Below are 14595 nucleotides of genomic sequence, written 5' to 3' on the forward strand. Positions count from 1 at the left end.
AGTACCTGTTGTTCAGTCCCTTCTTTTTCCCCCCTACTTTCATCATTCAGTCATTCTTACATCAAGAGGTCTATTATAGACACACATTAATCCTTGTTTCCCTTCTCTCTTTTGAGCTCTTATCTAAATACTCTAGGAAAATGTCCCTTTCTCTTTTCATCCACTTCATTCAGCAGATACCCACTGAATTCCCACTTTGTCCCAGGCATTCCTTACACACCTCTTCTTCCTTCGTTTTATGTGTGAGTCAGAAAATAGCTCTAATCATGGCCGAGTATAATAGTAGATTGAGTAATATAGAAGCTTCTCTATTTCCAGATGAGAGGTTCTGAAAGACTATTCCTAACTAAGCTTACTCATGAGCAAGTCCATTGTTACTAAGGTAGGTTTCTGTTCGCAGGCCAGGGATGCATTTCTACGAAATAAGAGCATAGAACAGTTCTTTAAAACCAAGGAAAACAGCCAGTTGTTCCAAAATGGGCCAAATTTCACTACACTAAAAACTTTTAGAAATGAATTAAACTTCCCTCTTTGAAAAAATGCATAAGGAACTCCTTAAATATAATGTCCAGCCCCTGCCTTTCTGTCCACTTTGTTGGACAGACATGAACTAGCTTGGAATCATCCATAGCCATGAAAGAAGTTTTATCGTATTTTCCAACTACCTCATGACTTTGTTGTGAAGATTAATAAAGTAATAATGAAAATTGGCACACAGTAAATAATGATGGAAGTTGCTGCTGTTACCACTGGAGTATTATAGCTCTGTGTAGCAAAGACCTTTACTCACTGCTGTATCTTGGCACAGAACAGATAGTAGTGGAAGGATAGGTGGATGCTCCTCATTGTTACATGTCATCAAACTTGTAGAATTCCACCTGAAAACAATAAAGCAGAAGTTAGAAAGCTGAGTCCCAGTACAGAAAAGGTTGTTTTAAGTGGCCGGGTAAATGTATCACAGGTTCAAGCAAGTCTGCTAAGTGTGAAGAACACACATACTACATGATCTATTTACCATGCTGTTCCATGTTTTCCCATAAAATTCCTCGCCATCACCCTGCCCTTGTTCTTCTGAATCGTAACCCTCCCCAGGTGTATACGCTCCTTCTGATTTCTCTTTTCTCTGCCCCTGGCATCTCTTTAACTATACGTCTTTTCTTTTTTTTTTTTTTTTTATTTATTTAAAAAATTTTTCTATTTCTGGCTGCGTTGGGTCTTCATTGCTGCACGCGGGCTTTCTCCAGTTGGGGCGAGCGGGGGCTACTCTTTGTTTTGGAGCACAGGCTCTAGGCACGCAGGCTCAGAAGTTGTGGCTCATGGGCTCCAGAGCGCAGGCTCAGTAGCTGGGGCTCACAGGCTTAGTTGCCCTGCGGCATGTGGGATCTTCCTGGACCAGGGATCGAACCCCTGTCCCCTGTGTTGGCAGGCGGATTCTTAACCACGGAGCCACCAGGGAAGTCCTAAAGGTCTTTTCTTTTTCTTTTTTTTTTTTTTTTTTGCGGTACGCGGGCCTCTCACTGTTGTGGCCTCTCCCATTGCAGAGCGCAGGCTCAGCGGCCATGGCTCACGGGCCCAGCCGCTCCGCGGCATGTGGGATCTTCCCAGACCGGGGCACGAACCCGTGTCCCCTGCATCGGCAGGCGGACTGTCAACCACTGTGCCACCAGGGAAACCCATCTCCTTTTGAGTCTCTCCCTTTATCATATGGCATAGATTTTTTTTTAAATAAACATGTATAGAATTACATGTGTATTTAATTGGGGGGGGTGCGGGATTCTGCTCCTAATTCTAAAAATAGAGTAGGGCTTTCTTTTTTCTTTAAAAAGAAACAAACTCCTTGAGTTACTTTATCTTTGCAAGGCATGATTGATTCTATTTTCCCCAATGTTTCTTTAATAGAAGGGGGAAAAGCTTTCTACTCCTGATCTAGGCTCCCAGCTTGTGAAGCATTATAAAATTTGTCTTAGGTTCCAACGATTTTGCTTCTAGAAATATCCCTTGACCATCTTCTTTAATTCTGGCTACTTCTGCTGTTCACTGAATTATAATAGTTCATTTCTTTAATTGCTTGTGTTCATCTGAGATCCTCTTCAAAAGGTTGCATGATTCTTCAACCATCTAAATGCAAAGAGCCTCCTCTTTGGGAATTGCCCTTATCATTGTCAAGTTGTTTTAGTGGCATAGTTCTCTGTGCAGATCTTAATATGAAAATTGTTCTATAGCATGTAACACACACACACATTCTTTTTTTAAAAGTCACACTTATTTAGAGATGCATAGGGCCTGAAGAGAGAATTCACTGAAGTAGAAAGAGAGCCTTCTCTCCAAATTACATGGCATCTAGAAGTCAAAATAGATTGTCAGTGGCAAAGGCTGAATAATCCCAGGGCTTCAAACTCAGGTGGAGTCTCTTCCTGTTGTGTTTCTTTTCACTGTGTATCTTGACAGGTAGCTTTCCCTTTGTCGACCTTCCCTTCCCACCGCCTCTCTGTTCCCTACCTAAAAATTCATTCAAATCAAAAGAAAAAGCTGTATCAACCTCTGGGTTTTTCTTTTAAAAGATATATAAATGTATATATAATGTACACGTTATATATATATATATATATATATAAAAGTAAATAAACCTTTGTTTATTTTAGAAAATTAAGAAAGAAAAAAGACTACATATTATTTTGGTGGATTTGTAAACATCTGTTCCCACTAGAGGGCATTCTTTCCTTTGATTTTAGTTCATAGCTTTTATGTATTTATTTTACAGAACTGCTAAATATAAAGGTAAGTGTTGAGGGTATGAATGTGTTCAGATATACCTATTATAGAAAGGGGTTGTCAGATATACACCATTCTTTTTATGTAAGTTTCACACATGGGCATGTCAAAATTGAGGTTAAGCTGTATTTCCTAGCATTTTTGTTTGTCTTGTTAGGTGAACTTGATCAGATGGGGAATCACAAATATCCCACCATAACTTTAAGATGTAGCTTGTGTAGATGTAGATATGGTACATATATACAATGGAATATTAGCCATAAAGAAAGAATCAAATAATGCCATTTGCAGCAACATGGATAGACCTAGAGATAATCATACTAAGCGGAGTACGTCAGAAAGAGAAAGACAAATACCATATATCACTTATATGTGGAATCTAAAATACGACACAAATGAACTTATCTACGAAACGGAAGCAGACTCACTCACAGGTACAGAGAACAGACTTGTGGTTGCCAAGAGGGTGGTGGGGGGATGGATCAGGAGTTTGGGGTTAGCAGATGCAAACTGTTATATATAGGATGGGTAAACAACAAGATCCTACTTGTATAGCAGCAAGGTCCTACTGTATAGCACTATGTTCAATATCCTGTGATAAACCATAATGGAAAAGAATATGAAAAAGACTGTATACATGTATAACTGAATCACTTTTCACAGCAGAAATTAACACAACCTTGTAAATCAACTATACTTCAATAAAATTTAAAATAAAAAGACGTAGCTTGTGCTAGTTGCCATGTTACGAAGTAGTGACTGTCTGAATTTGTTTATGACAATATGGCTAAAGATAGATTATTCAAGGATGAGTTGCGTATTTTATTATTTGGTTAAGTCAGTTTTTGCAGGGTGTATATAGTATAGAGTAACTGAAACCTAACATTTTTTAAATCCAGGAGATCTCAGTGCTAACACATAGTGGTTCTCCAGCCTTGCCTCTCAAGGCGATATTTTATTTGACAATATTTGAATTCTTGTTTCTATTATAAATGATACTTTTCTATAAGAACTTTTTTTTTAACATCTTTATTGGAGTATAATTGCTTTACGATGTTGTGTTTCTGCTGGATAACAAAGTGAATTAGCTATGTGTATACATATATCCCCACACCCCCTCCCTATTGCATAGGAACTTTAGTTCTTAGCATCTTAAATATATCTTATTGTTATCTCACCAGAAGGAACTTCATTCTTCCTATCAAGGAATTGATCGTTTTACATATGCCACGTATATGTTCTGTTTCACATTTTCCTGAGTCTCCTGGTACCAGGTAGAACACTGTAATTAACCAAGCGACTGTGCATTGAAGAGCTGGCTTGTTTTCCCTGATAGGAAAGCACCTGTAGTAGACACAAAGGACCAAATTTTGTTAGTCTGTGTTATAGAGTGAATTCTGACAGGTATACTTGGAAGAGGTTGTGTTTTGAGTGAGAAATCTGGGGTTCTTTTCAAAGCTAAATGAGATTTAGTAATTTCAAGTTGGGGCAGAGGGAGACCGGGTTACTGTTGAGAAACTGTGGCAAAGCCTGTGCATGCTTCTGTGCTTTTTATTCAGAGACTTGGAGCTACTGTCGAGAGGTGGTATGGAATCTTCTCTAAAGTGAGATATTGACCAAAGCTTATGATGACAGATTAGAAGTATTAAATTGGCAGAGCTGTTACAATGAGAAGGAGTAGCAGGTTTCTGGAAAATTGTATGTGATAAAATATTTTTACTTCCGACTTCTTATTCATAGTACACTTTTCACCAAAACAAACCCTCTGTAGCATACTTGCTGCTTTAGATTATTATTAAAGTTACTCTTACTTATGTTGTAAGAAACCCTGCTGAGAACTTACCTAATATAATGTTTAATGGTCAGACTGAAATATATATTTGTGTTTGAAATAATGACCTTGAATCACAAAAGTTGTTAAATGTCTTTTTTTGGCGGGGGGAGAGGCACATGACTTGCGGGATCTTAGTTCCCCAACCAGGGATTGAACCTGCGCCCATAGCAGTGAAAGCACGGAGTCCTAACCACTGGACTGCCAGGGAATTCCCCAAAAACATACATTTTAGAAATGATTCCGTCAAAAATAGTTAATAGGGCTTCCCTGGTGGCGCAGTGGTTGAGAGTCCGGCCTGCCGATTCAGGGGACACGGGTTCGTGCCCCGGTCCGGGAAGATCCCGCATGCCACGGAGCCTGCGCGTCCAGAGCCTGTGCTCCGCAATGGGAGAGGCCGCAGCAGTGAGAGGCCCGGGTACCGCAAAAAAAAAAAAAAAATTTTTTTTAAAGAACCTCAGTTTCTTAAAGGGCTAACAGTTACTGAACTCCAGCTGGATTGTAGGTGAAGCCTGACACCACTCGACATCCTCACCCCTTAGGAGAGCATTTAGATTTAGATAGCTTCGAATTTTATCAGCGAAGTAGAACAGGCAAGGAACAGGCATCATCAGCATGTCCCTACTGAAACTGATGCAGTGTTTGGCAATATCGCCATCCCCAGTCGCCTTAAGCTTTGTTCATTTATACTTGTCGGTGGGCACCACACCACAGAAAGAAAAGTGGGGCCTGCAGAGTAATGGTGGATGGGACATGCCAAAAAGTTCGTGTTCAAAACTGAGCTTGCCTTTCAGGCACCTCTTTAGCTCAGTTCACACTACATTTTGTTTGACAGTTATTGTACCCTATTACATTAAACTTTCATTTGTGAATCTGAATAGCTACTTACCCTTTTCAGTACCTTCAGTGCTGTGCTAAAAGCATTGTCATGCTTGGACGCTATTTTGAATAGGCAGATTTTGAAGTATTCCATCTTTTTGCCCACCGTCTTTTCAGTGAAGCTTTCTTTGTCCACACTATTTATCCTTTTTTGCTTTATTTTTCTCCATGGCACCTATCTTCTAACTTGCTTTATAACTTAGTTTGGTTATATGCCTGTCTTCACCCACTATTTTAGGCTATCATTCATTCTTTTTTAATTCATTCTGTAATGGACGGTTGATGGCCCTTTGGGTTGTTAACAGCCTTTTTTTTTTCTTTCCGGTTGCAGAACCTGCTGTGAACATTCTTTTTTTACATTCTTCTGGTGCTCCTGGGCAAAAGTTTCCCCAGGGAATAGATTTAAGAGTGAAATTGCAGTCACAGTAATTGTACATGTTTAACTTGACTAGAATATGAACAAAATTTGCAAAGTAGTTGTGCAGATATGTGTTCCCACTAGCAGCGTCGAAGAGTTTCTGTTGCCCCTTGTCTTCTCTAGCACTTGATATCAACAGACTTCCACGTTTTTGCCAGATTGGTAGATGTAAAATGATAGCTCATGATGGGTTTTTTTGCACTTTTTTGATGACTAATGAGATGAGAGTCTTTTCATATATTTATTGGTCACTTGTGTTTGTTGTTCTTTGTAGTGCCCATTGAGGTCTTTGCCCATTTTTCTGTTGGATGTTGGTCATTTTCTTACTGATATGTGAGAGTTCCTTAATGTATTCTGTATTCCTTACTTTTGTCTGTCACGTGTGTTATATTTATCACCAGTTTCTGGGCCTTGTCTCTTCTGTCACTCTAGGGTATTAAAAGTGAAGGAAAAGTCTTAATTTTAACGTGGTTGAATGTATCTTTTTATGGTTTGGGCCGTGTGTGTGTGTGTGTGTGTGTGTGTGTGTGTGTGTGTGTGTGTGTAAGAAATTGTTTCCTACTCTGAGCTCATAAAAATATTCCCTACATTGTCTTCAGAGACTTTTTCACTTTCCTTTCACGTTTGTCTTTAAACCATTTGGAATTGGCTCTTGTGTGTAGGATCTGTGGAAGAGATCCAATTTTATTTTCCCCATATATAGGTGATCACCTGTCCTAGTACCATTTATTGTCTACTCCCTCCTTTCCCCACTGATCTCTAGTGACCTTACTGTCATGAAACAGATTTCAACATGTGTGCATCTGTTTGGGGGCTTTCTGTACTGTTCCTTTGGTCAGTTTGTCTGTCTCTATGCCAATGCCATTCTATCTTTTTTTTTTTTTTTTTTTGGGGGATAGGCCATTCTATCTTAATCACTGTAGCTTTATAGTAGCTCTTGATATGTTAAGCAAATCCCTCCGTCTTGTTATTCTTCAGGAATATCTTGGCTATTCTTGACCCTTTGCAAATTGTGTAAAAATTTGAGTCAGCTTATCATGTTCCACAAAAAATTCTTTTGTGATTTTTTAATTAGAATTGTATTGAATCCACAGATCAATTTGGGGAGAATGATATTTTATTATGTTGAACCTTCTAGTCAGTGAACCTGGTATTTTTATTTTTTAAAGCTCTTTGTCTTTGAACACATTTTTACTAATTTACTTCATAAAGGGCTGCATATCTTTGGTTGGCTTTTTTAAATTTATTTATTTTATTTTTATTATTTTTGGTTTCATTGGGTCTTAGGTGTGGCATGCGGGATCTTCGTTGCAGCGTGCGGGCTTCTCTCCAGTTGCAGCACGCGGGCTTAGTTTCCCCATGGCGTGTGAGATCATAGTTCCCTGACCAGGGATTGCACCTGCGTCCCCTGCATTTGTAGGTGGATTCTTAACCACTGGACCACCAGGGAAGTCCCCTTTCGTGAGCTTTATTCATAGGCACTTTTCAGAAATGCTACTACAGATGACGTAATGTTTTTATTGTGGTAAAATGTGCACAGCATATCGTTTTAACCCTTCTTGCATGTACAATTCAGTGGCATTAGTACATTCACATTGTTGTGCAACTATCACCACTGTCCATCTCCAGAATTTTTTTATCATCCCAAACTGAAACCCATTAAACAATACTCGCCATTCTCCCTTCCACCCAGCCTCTGGTAGCTAACCACTGTTCTACTTTGGTTTGTTGGGGGGGTTTTTTAGGGGGGGGGGTTGTTTTTGTTTTTGTTTTTTCTGTGAATTTGACTAATCTGAGTACCTCATATAAGTGGAATCATAAGTGGCGTTTTAAAAATATACCAGTATTTGTCTTTTTTGAGTGAAGAAATCAGTGTTTTATTAAATTAGTTTTTGTATTTAGCTAACTTGCTTAAAATATTAATTTCAGTAATTTAGCTGGAGTTTTCTGTATAAGCAAGCATTATCACATGTGAATAAAAGGCTTTCCTACTATTAAACCTGCCCATTGAGTTTTAAATTTTAATTAATCTTTTGTATACCTAGATAGTTCATTTTCAAATCTGTTGGTTGCCTCTTCAAGCTCTTTATGTCTTTTAAACTGTTAAGTGTTATTTGATATTCGATTCTGTTATAAACTGTTTGCCATTCTGATTCTGCTGTTTCTGCTACTTTCTGATGGTGTTTTGTTTTTTGTTGGTATTTTGTATGAACTGTCATTCCTTCAAATTTTATTTCTGCCAGATGCCTGGTGGCAGTACTAATTTAGGACCACTTTAAATTAAATTCTTGACCTGAGAACCATTTGGGAGTCCAAATTTGGGCTCTCCACTTATAAGAAGTCTGGACTGGTTTGTAGTTATAACTTTTCAGGGTTTTGTTGTTGTTGTTTTGTGCCTGGGGAGAGGGGGATTTCACGGGCAAGTTTTGTAATCCCCTAGGGAGAGTTTCTAGCTCACCCATGTACTGAGGGTATATTAGGGTCTCAGCTTTATGAGGAATTGCCTGTTCAGACACCCCGCCGTGGCAGACCTTGGTCTTTGCTTCCTGTGTCTGTCCTGTGATGCTGTGAAAATTTAAGCTCAGATTTTTCCAAATAGATGCCCACTACTTGAGTGATTCCATTTAACCATTCCTCTTTCACTTGGGTTTTACCCTCTTGCTAGTTCATCAAGGCATTTAAAATGTTTTTCTGCATTTTTGGAAACATTTTAAGTTACTTCCATTAGGAATGTAAATCAGGGGAACAAATCCACCATGTAGTTGGAAATTCCTATATCGTTTTACTGTGTTGTTTTTAGTCATTTTGGAAAGGAAATCTGGGATTAAATGCATATTTTTTTATTTATAAAATTGAAATGGAGAGTGGCCTTTTACGGCTGCTAATTAATGATATTTCTTTTTTTTATAGGTGTCAGCTGTGATGCATGTTTAAAAGGAAATTTTCGAGGTCGCAGATATAAGTGTTTAATTTGCTACGATTACGATCTTTGTGCATCTTGTTATGAAAGTGGTGCAACAACAACAAGGCATACAACTGACCACCCAATGCAGTGCATATTAACAAGGGTAGATTTTGGTACGTATTTAATTAAAATTTTAATGAATTATTATTTAGAACTTTGTGTGTATGTGTATGAAGAAGTAAAGGCAAAATGTTCTAAAACTGTCCCCAGTAGCATACATGAGGCTCCAAATTCATTAAAAATAACATGAGTCTTACTTTTATATTCTAAGTAATTTTTCCTCTTATAGTTTATTTATGAAAGCCATTCAGAAATAAATACAACCGGCAAGGTATGAAACGGAAGAGTGCCTCAGTAAAGAAGGAATAAAGTTTAAACTGACCGTTCTTGCTAACAATACACAAGTCTGGTTATCAGGAAGCAGATTATTTCTACAGTTGATTAGAAGGCACTGTCAATTCATAAGAAAAGCTTTAAATGTTTCATGCTGTAATTTCTTACTAGTCAACACTTGTTATTATCTGATTATAGCCATCCTAGTGGGTGTGAAGGTGAAGTGGTGGTATCTCACGTGGTTTTGATTTGCATTTCTCTGATAGCCAGTGATGTTGACCATCTTTCCTAGTGCTGATTAGCCATTTGTGGATCTGCTTTGGAGAAATGTCTGTTCAGATCCTTTGCCCATTTTTTAATTGGGTAATGTGTCCTTTATTATTGACTTTTAATAGTTCTTTGTGTATTCTATATACAAGTTCCTTACAGATAAATGACTTGCAGAAATTTTCTCCTATTCTGTGGGTTGTCTTTTCACTTTCTTGATGGTACGCTTTGAAGCACATAAGTTTTAATTTTGATGGTGTCTAGTTTATCTGTTTCTTTTCTTTGTTGTGCTTTTAGTGTCATATCTAGGAAACCATTGCCTAATCCAAGATCGTAAAGACTTAAAATTATGTTTTCGTCAAAGGGTTTTATAATTTTAGTATTTACATTTAGATCTTTGATCCATTTTGAGTTAATTTTTGTGTGTGGAATGAGGTAGAGTTCCAACTTCATTCTTTGGCATGTGAATATCCGGTTGTTCCAGCGTCATTTGTTGAAAAGACTATTTTCTACCCAATGAATTGTCTTGGCATTACTGTTGCAAATCGGTTGACCAGAGGGAAAGGGGAAATTGGGGTGTGTTGGTCAAAGAGTACAAAGTTTTGTTATGCAAGATGAATACGTTCCAGAGATCTAATGTATAGCATGGTGACCATAGTTAACGATATTGTATACTGGAAATTTTCAAAGAGGATAGATCTTTAAATTAAATCTTCTCAACACACACACACACACACACACACACACACACACACACACACAAAATGGTAACTATGTAGAGGTAATAGAGATGTTAATTAGCTTGATTGTGGTGATCTTTTCACAGTGTATACATATGTGAAAACATATTTATACCATAAATATATATAATTTTTATATGTCAAAGATAGTAAAGCTGTTAAAAAAGAAAAATCAATTGACCATAAATGTCAGTTTTAATTTCTGGACTCTCAATCTGTTCCGTTGATTTATATGCCTATATACCAGTACCACAGTGTCTCAATTATGTAGTAAGCTTTGAAATCAAAAAGTATGCGTCTTCAAGCTTTGTTCTTTTTGAAAGTTGTTTTGGGTATTCTAGATCCCTTGAATTTCATGTGAATTTTAGAATCAACTTGTCAAATTTCTGCAAAGGAGCCAACTGGGATTTTGATAGGAATTGTTTTGTATCTGTAGATCAGTTTGGAGAGCAATGTTATTAAGTCTGCCAACGCATGAATGCGGGGTATCTTTCTGTTTATTTAGGCTATCTTTCTGTTTATTTAAGTCATCTTTCATTTCTTTCAGCAAAATTTTGTAGCTATCAGAGGATAAGTTTCACACTTCTTTCATTAAGTGTATTCCTAAATGTTTTATTCTTTTTGCTTTTGTAAATGGAATTTTAAAAAATTTTTATTTTGGATTGTCCATTGCAAATTACAGAAAAAGAATAGGTTTTTATATATAGATTTTGTATCCTGTAATGCTGCTGAACTTGTTTATGAGTTCTGATAGTTTTTTAGTGGATTCGTTAGGATTTTCTATATACAGCAGGGGTCCCCACAGCTACTGGAACCAGGCCTCACAGCAGGAGATGAGCGGCGGGTGAGCAAGCGAAGCTTCACCTGTATGTACAGGCACTCCCCATCGCTCACATTACTGCCTATCAGATCAGCGGCAGCATTAGGTTCTCATAGGAGCGGGAACCCTACTGTGAACTGCACATGCAAGGTATCTAGGTTGCACGCTCCTTATGAGAATCTAACACATGATGATCTGAGGTGGAGCTGAGGCGGTGATGCCAGCGCTGGGGAGCGGCTGCAAATACAGATTATCATTAGCAGAGAGGTTTCACTGCACAGAGATCATAATAAATCAGTTGCTTGCAGACTCATATCAAAACCCTATCAGTGGGCTTCCCTGGTGGCGCGGTGGTTGAGAGTCCGCCAGCCGATGCAGGGGACACGGGTTCGTGCCCCGGTCCGGGAGGATCCCATGTGCCGCGGAGCGGCTGGGCCCGTGAGCCATGGCCGCTGAGCCTGCGCGTCCGGAGCCTGTGCTCCGCAACGGGAGAGGCCACAACAGTGAGAGGCCCACGTACTGCAAAAAAAAAAAATCCTGTCAGTGAGTGGCAAGTGAAACAAGCTCAGAGCTCCCACTGATTCTGCATTATGATGAGTTGTATAATTATTTCATTATATATTACAATGTAATAATAGTAGAAATAAAGTGCATAATAAATGTAATGTGCTTGAATCATCCCGAAGCCATACCCCCCCACCCCGCCCGCATCCATGGAAACTGGTCCCTGGTGCCAAAAAGGTTGGGGTTTGCTGATATACAGGGTCATGTCATCTGCTAATAGAGATAGTTTTACTTCTTCCTTTCCATCTCGATGCCTTCGTTTTATTTTCTTGCCTAATTACTCTGGTTAGATCCTCCAGTAAAATATTGAATAGAAATGGCAAGAGTGGACATTCTTGTCTTGTTCCTGGTCTTGGGGGGGAGGCATCCAGTCTTCCACCAGTAAGTATGATGTTAGCTCTGGGTTTTTTGTAGATGCCCTTTATCAGGTAAGAAAGTTCTCTTCTTTTTTTTTTTATGTTTCTTTCCACCTACCCCAAATTCACTTGGCAAGACTTATGCATATAATAAATGGTCAGTATATATGTAATGGGTAAATATTTTTAAGATAGTCTTAATTTCCCTAAGAATGAATGTGCACGAATCTACCACGTAGTAAACACTTTCTTTCATTTTCTCTTCTCACAAAAACGATCATATCCTCTTAAAGTAGGTATTTGTTTCATGTTAAATAATGAGATCTTTGTAATGAAGTGACATAACATACTAAGTGTACTTTCAATTGCATTTCCTTTTGTGCTACTAATGGAGAAAAATAGACTTATTCCTTGGCATGTGTTAATCAGGCAAACAAATTATTCCCACAGACTCTCACTAATTGGTCAGTTCTTCAGTAACCAAGTTGGGCAGAGTACGTTGTGGTAGTTCCCCATTCAAGTTAGCATTTATAATAACTGAATGTTTAGGGTCCTTCCTGCTATATGATTGGTATGTTCTGTAGATAAATAGCTGCATCTAGGAGTTGGCATATTGATCATTGTCATCTGTTCTTTCCCTCTGAGCACTTGTGTTCTTGTATATGATATATCCTGCTGATTCTTTGTATTGACATTGGTGTTGCCACAGTATATACAGAGATAAAGAAAAAAAATAAATTACAATAAAATTAGAACCAAATGTGAAGTTAGAGATGTTTCAAAATTAAATGAAGGGATATAAAGCTGTTTGCTTGCTTTTCTCTTAAGGCTGTAGTAGCAAGTAGAGAAGGAATTTGGGAAGAGTGACATGGAGTCCTTGGGAGAATAAGGATGTTACAGAGGTAAACAGAGAGGTACCTAAGCACTCCTTGACAAAGTGAGGCTGTTGGTGGAGATTTCAGGCACCCTGTTTTTTTTCACATTATTGTACCACATGGTTACATTTTTATATATTTTTAAAAAACGAATAATAATTATTTCTCAATGCAGTTCCACTCTGTTTTTCAGATTTGTACTATGGTGGGGAAGCTTTCTCTGTAGAGCAGCCACAGTCTTTTACTTGTCCCTATTGTGGAAAAATGGGCTATACGGAGACATCTCTTCAAGAACATGTTACTTCTGAACATGCAGAAACATCAACAGAAGTGGTAAGTGAAGCAGCCTTGTGTCTAAATGATATGGTAAAGTATATTATTTCTAACATAAATAAAGCCATGTCACTATCATCTACCTCCTGTTAAGTGTACTGATACTGTTTGTGTGATAACTGTTAAATTATCTTCTAACAGCAAATTTTACACATCCTAGGAGGGAGGCTGCACGTGTACGAGGTGATGCCCCCTGTTTGTCCACACTAGCCTTTCTTGCCGTGTTGCTAAAAGCACAACGTGGAATCTTAACCAAATTCAGGAGCCTTCAGTAAACACGTGGTGAAAAGGTTTAAAGCAACACATCTCTTTCCATAGTATTCTAGCTGCCTGATTGATTTCTCTTTTATAAGGAAACCTTCACAAGGAAATTTTAAAATCTTTGGTCATATACTAAGTAGAAATCCATTGTCACATCTCATTGTGATATATCACTGACCTTCCTTGGTTTTCATCAGATCATATTTCTTGCTTCATAGGTCAGAGCTTTGAGGTCCCTAGAAGTTCCTCCTACTCTGATCTTTGCCAGTGGCCAGGGACCCAGAATAATACACAAAGAAAATCTTGGCTTGAAAGCTTTTTGGATATTTTACTTGACACCTGAGTCAGCATATATCCAACTTCAAGAAATGATGAGTGCACCCCAAAGAGTCCCCTTCCCCCCGTTCACCATTGGTAACAGTAGATAAAGAGAGCCATGAGAGCTGGAACTGTGGGTGTGGAACTCAGAGAGTTTGGGCCCAAGCATTTGCACATTGCTTCAACTCATAAGCCCCTGAATGTACTCAAAGCAAATTAACTGAAACTCAGGAGAAGTAAAGTAATAGTGTATCCAAGGACTCACAGCTAATAAGGGGCAGAGTCAGGTGTTTAAACTCAGCCAGAGTCCCTCTGGGTTGTAGAGTCCCTACTTAACCACTGTCTTATTCTGTCTCCACTACAGCCCTGCTGTTAACAGCTGTGAGAGTACAGGTTCACTGTTACCTCCACTTACACTGCTAGTTGATGTTAAAGTTGTTATAAGATTCATAGTTCAGACAGTTGGTAAATTTACATTATGTAGTTCTCAAATCAAATTTTACCGTCTAACAACTCAAAAATGCTCTCATCCTGCACCTTGGGGAACCTCAGAACACTATTGTCACATTTTACTTGTGTCCTTAATTTGTTCTTTTTATTCTACAAAGGTGATTTTGCTTCCTTTTGGAACAGTCCCAGATAACAGTGTGAAGAATGAATGCTGATTTGATTGCATCTCTGTCCTGGTTGTTGTGGGAAAATTGGAATAATTTCTCTTTGATTTAAATTCTGTTAAGTTTGAGAATTTATTTACCTAGCTATAATAAGGAGGGGTTTCCCTATTGTAAACCTGGCATTCTTAAAATCATTATTATATTAGCCAGTAGGCCCTAGTGTAGTAGTTCCATCACCCCTTTGGGACA

General features: G+C 38.4%; 1 protein-coding gene across 3 annotated transcripts in view; it reads left to right on the plus strand.

The window, feature by feature from the left end:
* The window catches only part of KCMF1 (potassium channel modulatory factor 1), a 76418-nt gene that overhangs the window by 36621 nt on the left and 25202 nt on the right, over window positions 1–14595 (plus strand). For all 3 annotated transcript variants that reach the window (XM_032652065.1, XM_032652063.1, XM_032652064.1), the window contains 2 exons: window positions 8811–8978; window positions 13014–13153. In XM_032652065.1, the coding sequence (XP_032507956.1) occupies window positions 8811–8978; window positions 13014–13153 (308 nt within the window). The remainder of the gene's footprint in view (window positions 1–8810; window positions 8979–13013; window positions 13154–14595) is intronic.

This window comes from Phocoena sinus, chromosome 13 (genome assembly GCF_008692025.1).
Source record: "Phocoena sinus isolate mPhoSin1 chromosome 13, mPhoSin1.pri, whole genome shotgun sequence".
NCBI lineage: Eukaryota > Metazoa > Chordata > Mammalia > Artiodactyla > Phocoenidae > Phocoena > Phocoena sinus.